Source organism: Calidris pugnax, unplaced genomic scaffold (genome assembly GCF_001431845.1).
Source record: "Calidris pugnax isolate Ruff unplaced genomic scaffold, ASM143184v1 scaffold96, whole genome shotgun sequence".
Taxonomy (NCBI): domain Eukaryota; kingdom Metazoa; phylum Chordata; class Aves; order Charadriiformes; family Scolopacidae; genus Calidris; species Calidris pugnax.
Window position 1 is genome coordinate 624736 of NW_015090866.1, and position 10460 is coordinate 635195.

At 49.2% G+C, this 10460-nt stretch overlaps 1 protein-coding gene across 1 annotated transcript in view; it reads right to left on the minus strand.

Annotated features, from left to right (window-relative positions):
- The window catches only part of AHCYL2 (adenosylhomocysteinase-like 2), a 155519-nt gene that overhangs the window by 16749 nt on the left and 128310 nt on the right, over positions 1–10460 (minus strand). Inside the window, exons 9-10 of the mRNA XM_014945437.1 lie at positions 2467–2530; positions 1317–1405 (exon numbers count right to left, since the gene is read on the minus strand). Coding sequence (XP_014800923.1) covers positions 1317–1405; positions 2467–2530 — 153 coding nt within the window. The remainder of the gene's footprint in view (positions 1–1316; positions 1406–2466; positions 2531–10460) is intronic.

Sequence of the window (10460 nt, forward strand, 5' to 3'; positions counted from 1 at the left end):
AGGCCTCCCCATCTGCAAATCTCAATTTTCCATCGAGAGGGCTTTTTTTGAAGCTGCTACTCCCTGCAAAAGCACACCCAGAAGAGGCAGATCTGCCCTCCTGCCGCAGGATCCTCTCTGCGATGGATTTAGATCATCTTAAAAAAAAATAACCAAACCCAAAACACCCCCAGCCTTCAGATTTCTTCTCATTAACTCCACGATCCATATTTAAGGCCCCTACTCCATCTCTGGGAGCGCTGAGCGCTCGGCAGGTTCCCTGACCCCACCAAGCAAGGTGTGCTCAGCGCTTTGGACAACGAGGGCAGGCTTTTTGGGCAGGTTTTTGGGGTTTTTTAGGCTTTGTTGACAGTCCTGCCGAGAACTTACTTTCAAAGCTGCAAAACCGTAGGTTTTTTTTTTTTTTTTTTCTGCCGTATGTCCCATTTACTGATTTATTTCTATTTTTTTTTCCCCATCTACTGCAATCTCCTCAGGAGGAGCCGGGTGTTGCTGCAAACGACCCAATTCACAATTAAAAGGATGTGCTGGCTGGATGCGCCGCTTGTCAAGGTTGCAAAGCAAACCCAAAGAGGCTCAGCTCTGCTAATTAAGCGGGGCTCATTAGTTTCCTCCCTTCGAAAGCTCGCTGTGAGGAAGAGGCTGCGGGTTTAAGGCTCCGGATCCTTTCTGGGGGGGGACTCTGCTTTCCCACCCGTGTCCCTTGGGATGGAGGAGCATCTTGGCACCAAAACAACCTTCACCTGGAGGAAACGAGGTGGGGTGTAACTGCAACGTGCCCGTGCTGGGGGTTGGGGAGGAGCTGTGAGCTTTCAGCCCTGTGTCGGGGCACCGGGGCGAGCGAGGAGAGGTTTGTGAGGGGTGGGTGGTCACAAAAACACCAAAATACTCCTTGGTGAGGGGTCTGTGCAGCAGAGGGAAGCCCGAGGTTGCTCTCCAGAGGTCGCAGTTCACTCCCAGCAGCCTTTTGATAATTTGACTCTCAAAACTTATCGTTAAACCCTTTCAAGCCACATCATAAAACTCCTTCAAACTGTAGGGTTAAACTCGTGGCTGCTCTGGCTACGATGCACCTGGGAGCCAGATAAACCTGGTGATGCTCTAGTGCAGGGACCCTTTCCTGGCCGCAGGAGAGAGCTGTGGGTCCCTCCAGGGGGGGAGAGAAGCCACCAACTCCTCCCCAGCATCTCTTCTTGTGGGGGAGGACCGCTGCTCAGCAGCCTCTGGCCGTGGTTTTCCTTGGGTTAAAAACCAAAACCAAAAAAAAAAACAACAAAAACCTAAGGAAGAAGCCGGGCTGGGTGGGGACTGCTTACCAGGCCTGGAGGGCACAGATCGGATCGATCTCTGTCACGTACACTATGGAGCCCATGGCCTTCAAGGCAGCACAGCAGCCCTTTCCAACCTGGGGAGGGAGAAGAGGACAGAGGAGGAGTGAGACACCAAGAGCTCGGGACACGCCGAGCAGCCCTTCGGCCACGGGGAGCTCCTGGGGGATGTACAACCTCTTCTGCAGCCCCCAGAGTAACTCTTGGTTCCATATTTCCATTTTTTGGACCTGAGTCGGGCCCAGCTTCGCTAAGACAGGCACTAAAAAATATGAAAGTGCTGCTGGTTTCGGTCCCAGGGAGTTCTTCTTCCCCACCCAAACATCCTGGTATCTAGAAGGCACCATGATAACACTTATCAAGGCCAGGCTGGATGATTACACTCATCCCAGGGAAAGTTTAAGAGTCTTTTGTAACCTTTACTCTATTTAGGAAGCTTAATGGTTTACTCTCCGAGGGTTAACGAGCTTTAACCTACGGTGCAGCTCGCAGGGGAATGGTTAAATGATCAAAGGTTCCCAAAAAATGTGATGACACAGGAAAAAATTGTCCCATTTCAGCTCTTTGGAGCAAAAAAAACCAAAAAAGAGTCTGTCCCAGTACAGCACCCACAGCACAGCCCACCCTAACTGGTGATCACTGGTCCCAGCAAGACGTGCTGAAGGGAGAAGGAGAGAGGACTCCTCCGTTTGGGGGTGGAAGCTCAGGGGGGGAAGTCAAGGTGAACTTCTCTTTCCTGACCTGGCTTCGGCACGCAACGCTGCGGCTGCATCTGCAGAGCCCAGCCTCCCAAGGCTTCAACAGTCCATCAAATACAATAGATGATGAAAACATAAAATATAATGATAATATATTCTATACTAATATCTGGATATTCCGACATTCAGATATTAAAGGTAGCCGGAATACTTAATACTCAGACTTAATGTTTTTAAGATTCAGGTTTGGTATCCATTGAATACTGAAGAAATATACTGGAAATCAAGAAAAATCTTCATTTTTTTGGCCGACCCGCCGGGTTTGAGGACACCTGCAGATGCAGAGAGAAGCCCCGAGGCCAGGAAAGCCCCGTGGGGACGAAGCCATGCGAAGGACGCGCTGATTTTTACGTGCGGCGTAAGAAATCTGAAGCCCTTACCTCCCCGTAGCCACAAACCACTACTTGCTTTCCTCCAAACATCATGTCTGTTGTCCTTTTCAGGCTAAAGAAAAAGGGAAAAAAAAACAAACCACAATTAAAGACAATTAGCTCTATTCCCCTGATGATGCTACAGTGGAGGACAGGTCCTCCTCGGTCTGCTCCTCCCCAACACCAGGGTTGTATCCTGTGTCCCCGAGATCACACAGCAATTCTGGGCACAGGGAGGACCCAAAGACACCTAAAAAATGACTTTTTCCTTTGGTGCTACCAGGGAAATGCAACAAAGAGGAAGGATTTGGGGTTTGGATCCCTTTTTTTGTCATTTCTGTTTCTTTTCCTTGGATCCCTTTGCTTGGGTGCTCCACAAATACTTAAAATCTTTTCCAAAAATACTCTTTTTTTTTCTTTTTAAATGTCAAAATACCCCACAGAAACAACCACAGAAGGAGCCAAAAAGTGTGTTTTAACTCCTTGCCAGAATCCCAGCACTTTCCACAAACAAAGCTCTCCCTTCCACTCTGTTTCCTTCTGGTTTCTCCCTAAGAGTGTCCTACATTGCGGGCTATTTTTAGCACCGGAGTAAATAGGTTAGCAGTGCCGGGAAAGTGAAATTCCCTTCCATTTCCCAAAGAATTTAGCTAAAAAAGCACAGCAGATTTAATTGCAGCCCTGCTCAGACCTCCCTTGGCCCAGTTTTAGATGCCTGGGTCAGACTTGACTCCAAATCCCAACGTAGCTCCCCGTGAGGTCCATCAACCGTCACAACCGAAGGCAACGAGATAAAGGAGCTTTTTAAGATTTGAGTGTTTCTCAGCCACAGATGGCATCTGCTACACGTGGAGCTAATAGTTGTGTCCTTGGACACTTAAAATTTAGGGGCAACTCTTCATGGGGCAGCCAACATCCCCCGTGACAGAAGCTGCCTCGTCCATCTTGAACTCTATGGCCACAGAGCAGAGACGTGGCCATAATGAAGAAAGAAAAGGAATTCTGTTTAATTAGAATGACTTCATCAAGATGTTTTCATCGAATCGTGGAATGGTTTGGGTGGGAAGGGAACTTTAAAGGCCACCTAGTCCAACCCCCCTGCCACGGGCAGGAAGATGTGGTGTTGGGGGATATGGTGTAGGGGAGAACTTTAGAGTAGGGTAGATGGTTGGACTCAATGATCCCGAGGGTGTCTTCCAACCTAGATGATTCTGTGATTCTGTGATCTTCAACTAGACCAGGTTGCTCAGAGTCCCATCCAACCTGGAATGTTTCCAGGGATGGGGCATCTCCCACCTTTCTGGGCAACCTGGGCCAGGGTCTCACCACCCTCATCAGAATTTAGTCTTTTAGAACAACACGGAATGGAAAGGTGGGGAAGAAACTGCACGTGTAGCAGATGACCCAGGGAAGCACATCTGGTGGTTCCTTCACTCACATGGCACTTGTCCACATTTTAAAGATCATCTGTGATGAGGGATATGGTGTAGGGGAGGACTTTGTAGAGTAGGGTAGATGGTTGGACTCGATGATCCCAAGGGTCTCTTCCAACCTCAATGATTCTATGATTCTATGATTCTATGATCTTCATGCCCCTGTATTTGGACATACAGGTGGTTGCCCACAGAAGCTGTGGTTGCCCCATCCCTGAAGGGGTTCAAGGGCAGGTTGGAGGGGGCTTGGAACAACCTGGTGGTGAGAGGTGTCCCTGCCCAGGGCAGTGGGGTAGAACTGAATGGTCTTTAAGGTCCTTTCTAACCCAAACCATTCCGTGTTTCTATGATTTACAGACATGAGTCATCTTCACTTCTCCTGGTCAAGATGACCTGGAAGACCTCTTCAAAGTTGAGGTGGCAAATGAGGCACTCTACTACAAACTCCACAAAGATTTGGGAAAAAGATGTCAGAACCAACTCCAAAACCAACAAGGGAAGCCAGCTTTGGGTCTGGGAGAACTTCTGGGGCTTCCAGGCTGCAGGCAGCGGTGGCAGAGCTGGACACCAACAGCTCTGCCAGATGGACTTTGATTAAAGAGCGGGAGACATTTCTACATCTGCAACGAACAGAGAACTGTGGGTCTTGAGACTCGTTTAAACTTTAAGCCAAACCAAGTTATCAACATGCACAAAGTCTTCTCTCCAGAAGCAGGCTGTCTTCTCCACGGAGGGTTCCTCCTCCGCACCACAGCTACCTGGCACAGAGCAGGCAAGCTTTTCTCTGGGAGTCATCAGCACGAACGTCAGTCCGGAAAGTCAAGTTTGTCCTTGCTTCCGTGCTTACTTGTCTACTGGGATCACTCCCAGCTGCAATATGTCACGGTCCACCCATCTGCTGCAAGAATAAAACTTGTCCTAATCTCCCTTGACTTTGACAAAAAAACTTGGTGGCGGAGGTGGTGGGGAACATGGACATCCAGTTCCATCAGAATAAAGAAAAAAAAAAAAGAAGGAGAGAGAAAAAAGAAAAGATCACTGAGATTTATGAGATTTCCACCCTCTCTAGATGACAACTTCCAAGTATTTTGCGCTGCATCTCAAGACCAACAGTCTCAGAAGACACATGGTGTTCCCGGTGCCCACGTATCCATCAGTGACAGATTCCCGGCCGATCCTAAAAAGTACAGCCCCATCAGGAGGCTGCAGAGCTGGTCCCAGTCCCACAGTTTGCCTGCTGCTGGGATTTTGGAGAAGGGGGGGAAGGAGCACAAGGGGAAGCCAACGCTCTCCTCCTTGCTCCTACGGGCACGTGGCTGTGAATCCTGCAGGAGCAGGGGGGTGGGAATTGGATAAAACCCCATCTTTTCCACCTTCTGCACCTATTTATTTCGCTCAGCTGAAGGACACTTGAGGGACACATACTACACTTTGGACACGCAACTGTTACGGGATGAAGTCCTGGTCTACCACAACCTCTTCTGTTTTCTTTCTTTCCGTTTATTTTATATTCACAGGAGAGGATAAAAAAAAAAAAAAAAAAAAAAAAAGCAGGAGGAGGCAAGAGCCTGTCTGGGGGAGCCAAGGAGCTGATTTAATTCAACATTCCCATCGGAATCGTTGTTTTATTTGAGGTCGGAACAGGTAACTACAGCATAAAATTAAAGCGGGTGCCAGAGCGCGTGCCAGGGCCGTGTTCTGGAGGCAGCCCGGTGTTTCAGCCTGATATCACTATGGCTAATAAAATATCTGATGTGTCTTCACAGAAGATGACATGCTTTCCCCAAGAGGAGGAGCAGAGGGAGAATTTGAGTGATGTGCCCCATTCATGGATGTAGCCGGGTTAAAAACACTGAATCCCGGCTTCTAGAGGTGCTAAAGTCTTTGCTGTGAGATCATTCTCCTACAAACACAAAATTAAACTTTTGTTTTCAGGTGTGCATAGACTTGCAGAGCTTTGCACACCATTGCACAATAAATCTTAGGACCTTCTGGAGCTGCTGCCTCAAAATGCCTTGAAGATTTCCATCTGTGATACAAACAGGATGGACCAGGGTGAATAAAGGGTCTTTGTTCTCCTCTGACACATCTAAAATGGTCTAAATGGTACAAATAAGTCTTAGGACCTTCTGGCCTGTAGAGATGTAGCTGCTGCCTCAAAATGCCTTGAAGATTCCCGTCTGTGATACAAACAGGATGGACCAGGGTGAATAAAGGGTCTTTGTTCTCCTCTGACACATCTAAAATGGTCTAAATGGGTAGGTAGGATGGACCCAGTTCCCTGTTGGGTCCAACACAACTTGAGCAAGGGCCGTGGGCCCGTTTGGGTGGGCTGGTACCTACCCGTCCAGGATGGACTCTCTGCAGCAGTAGAGGTTGTCAAACTTCTGCTTTGTGACCGAGTCGTTGACGTTCATGGCTGGGACGCAGAGCTTCCCCGCTTTGGACAACTGGTACAGCCTGTGAGGAATACGAGAAGAAACAGATGATCAATGGAAAAATATTTTCCTAAACTCTACTGTTGCGTGGTCTCAAGGTCCTTGTTTCTCTGGAGCGAGCAGTAGACATCTGGAGGGTCAAAGATGACCTTTCAATAGGAGCTCCTCGTTCCAGGAGGAGAAACAGCCCTCTTCCTTCCACAGATGCTTGTATCCCTTCTCCTCCTCTACTGGAGAACTACCAGGTTGGCAATAGGCATTTCATAAAAACGTCAAAGAGCAGGTCAGAAGGTGCTCCAGACTCCACGTGCCTCATAAATGTTGAAATTGCAACCACCCTCTGATGTCTTCAAAAGGACAAACCCCCAAACCCTGCTTCAGATAACGATGAGATGAGGGCTCCTGCAATTCCCTCAAGCTCTTACAGCTCAAGAGGAATAGGAATGGCCACAGAAGAGTCACATTCACAGAAATGTGAAGCTGCTGTGATCAACCCCTGCAGCGAAACACCCACTCAGACAGCAGGAGGAGTGTAATCGCTGAGATGTAGGAGAAGAAACAGAAGAGGCAGAAGCAGCAACCCAGGGTGGGGAAGACATCAGCGTGACCTCCTACTTCTGAGAGCAGACTCAATGCCTGGCAGCAGCAAAACCACGAAAAATCAATCTAAACTCTACACTACAGAGATGAAAAGAATCTGCAAATCGTCTCCCTGCTCCAGACCTCGGGCAGGAGAACCTGCTCCCTCGGTCAAGTCTCTGCAGACCACCTCCAGAGTCCCCCTCACGCTTGCTTTGTCATCTGGGGAGCCTCAGTCTCCAGGCTGCCTGTCCCCTGGAGGTAAAGGGACACCACCAACCTCAGAAGACAACCTCCCTCCTGGCACGAGGCTGCAGGGAACGGTTTTGAGCATCGCCTTGCTCCTGCACGTCCTTTTTTGCCCGTATTTGGAGCGATTCCTGAGGCTAAAAATATTATCAGGTCCTTTTCTTGACCCCACTGGCTGCAAACCTGAATCGGTCGCTTCCTTGTTTGAAATATCTCGTTTCCCTGTTTGGAGAGCTGCCTGCACCTCTGGCCAAACTCTCAGCCAGCTCCCACAGCTGCAGCCAAGCCTTTCTCCCTGCAAAAAATAAATCAAAAAAGCAGAATCTGCTGCTCGTCCCCTGTTTTCTGTCACCTGTGACAGGATTAACGCCACTGGAAAAGCACCTCTGACTTCTCCTAACCCTGGGAGCCACCTCTCCCACCCCAATTCTGCTGCTGCAGAGCGATGTCGCTCGCTTATAAGGCTGCATCTCTGTGGTTGTCCCTTTCTGGGCTCCCACCCCAACTGAAGACTCACTTCCTCTTCCCAAATCTCACTTCTTCCCGTCGATCTAGTTCAGGATTACGCTTTTGGCTTCCTCCAAAGCCCACCCTTTCTTGTGCAACACCCTCATCCTCACCCCTTCCGTTTTTTCATCTGCAAAACGAGGTGAGAAAACCATTGCCCCCGTTTCACAGGCAGAAAAACCATCCCTGGAGGTGTTCAAGGCCAGGCTGGATGGGGCCTTGAGCAACCTGCTCTAGTGGGAGGTGTCCCTGCCCATGGCAGGGGGTTGGAACTTGATGATCTTTGAGGTCCCTTCCAACCCAAACCATTCTATGATTGTATGAAAAACAAGACCTCGTGCACTTTTCCCACTGGAGCAATGGTCAGTAGGTGCTTCTACTCCTGGTCTGAAATTCAGGGCAGTAGTTCCAAGTTGCTTTGACTGCAGGAGAGGTTTAAAACAGCTCTTATGGCAAAGCCAAGCCCAAGCTGGAGGGAAACCACAGACCACGTAGTAGGAGGTTCAACATTCACCGAGTCTGTGGCATCTTACAGCCTGGGGATCTTCTGGTACCTCTGCCCTGAGGGAGAAGATCCAACACCTCCACACAAGAAGATCCAACACCTCCACTGTGCTCACAGCCCAGACTGCCCCCTTACCTGTGGACACCAGTCACGCTCTCCTCTACGATCCCCTTGATCTTCTTAAACATGTTGGGATATTTCTTGTAAATCCAGTGAGTCAGATCTCCCCCGTCATCCAAGATCTGTAACAAAAATAACCACAAAGTCACCGCTCTGAAGATCCTGAAGGGCCCCCAAAGGTCCAAGGGATAAATGACACGCTCAAATCATTCCTAATCAACCCCGTGTTTTGGCATCTCAAACACCACATCTTGACAGCTGAGAGACAGGTGAGACTATTCTGCTTGACCACTCTGCACAGGGGTGGTGCTTCATTGATATTGAGCTGGAAGGGCAATAGGTCACGACAAACACGACAGACCTTGATGTTCATAATGAGACCAGGGGAAACATGGAAAATTGCTGTGGAAGCTCCTCTCTCCCCATCTCCCAGAAGCACAGATGGACAGTCATCAGCTTTTCTAATGTGACTGCTGATGGAGGAGGGAGGAGGATGGAGAAGGAGGAGGAGAATGGAGAAGGAGGAGGAGAATGGAGGAGGATGGAGAAGGAGGATGGAAGAGGAGGATGGAGGAGGAGGATGGAGAAGGAGAATGAAGAAGGAGGAGGATGGAAGAGGAAGAGGATGGAGAAAGACAGGGATGGAGGAGGAGGATGGAGGAGGATGGAGAAGGAGAATGAAGAAGGAGGAGGATGGAAGAGGAAGAGGATGGAGAAAGACGGGGATGGAGGAGGAGGATGGAGGAGGATGGAGAAGGAGAATGAAGAAGGAGGAGGATGGAAGAGGAAGAGGATGGAGAAAGACGGGGATGGAGGAGGAGGATGGAGGAGGATGGAGAAGGAGAATGAAGAAGGAGGAGGATGGAAGAGGAAGAGGATGGAGAAAGACGGGGATGGAGGAGGAGGATGGAGGAGGAGGATGGAAGAGGAGGAGGATGGAGAAGGAGGAAGAGAATGGAGAAGGAGGAGGATGGAGAAGGATGAGGTGGAAGATGGAGAAGGAGGATGAAGAAGGATGAGGGGGATGGAGGAGGGAGGATGGAGGAGGAGGCGGATGGGGGAGGGGGAGGATGAAGCAGGAGGGGGATGAAGCAGGAGGAGGATGAAGCAGGAGGAGGATGAGGATGAAGAAGGAGGAGGATAGAGGAGTAGGATGGAGGAGGCGGATGGAGGTGAAGAATGGAGGAAGAAGAGGATGGAAGAGGATAGAGAAAGAGAAAGATGGAGAAGGAGGAGGAGGGAGGAGGAGGAGGAGGGTGCAGAGCCACTGATGCCAATTATAATGCAACTGCATCATAAACCACTGTGCATTAAAAATAGTGAATCTCTTTTAGACAATAACTGTGGGTCTCTGCCCATTTCATCTGGCTTTGAACCTCTCACTCAGAAGTACAAAACTCTTCTTGATGGGAACCCAAGTCTCCCGAGCCACCTGTTTCCTCCTAAAGACCCATTTCAGGGCGGTGGAGAAAGCCAGAGACTGACTAATTTAATAAAAATGTTAAAGATGAGCAAGTAAAAGTGCCCTTTGAAAAAGAGCCGTGGAAAGGACAGACATGAAATTCATGTCATCTCCTGCTACATCTCAACACACAGCCGAGCCCAAGGAGGGTGCTGAGCTCTGGACCTTCAAAGAAGGACCCACTGGGGCACCACAAAGAGGAGTCTGCGACAGAAGAAAAGATCCAAGGAAAGGAAAAAAACCAAACATGTGCCTTTCCCTGAGTCCTCCGGCCACCATGGTGGCATCAGGTGGCCTAAGGAGCACCCAAGCAAGGTGGGAAGTGACAACCCCCATTAGACTCAGACTCAAGAAAAAACAGGGAGCAGATTTCACCGAGCGGCAGGTGAAGTGCCAAGGACCTCTGCTGGCTGAGAGAGCACTGCCCCAAATTAGTATAATTATTTATTATTATCATCCTCATCATCCTGTTTGCATATTCCCTACACCAACGTCATAGACTTCTGACTGCATCATCATCATCCTCTTTGAGTGTTTCCTATCATGACCATCATCCTCGTCTTTGCATGTCCCCAACACCAAAGAATTCTGACTCCATCATCCTCCTCCTGTTTGCATGTTTCCTACCACCATCATCATCCTTCTTTTTGCATGTCCCCAACGTCAAAGACTTCTGACTGCATCATCACCATCATCATCCTCTTGGCATA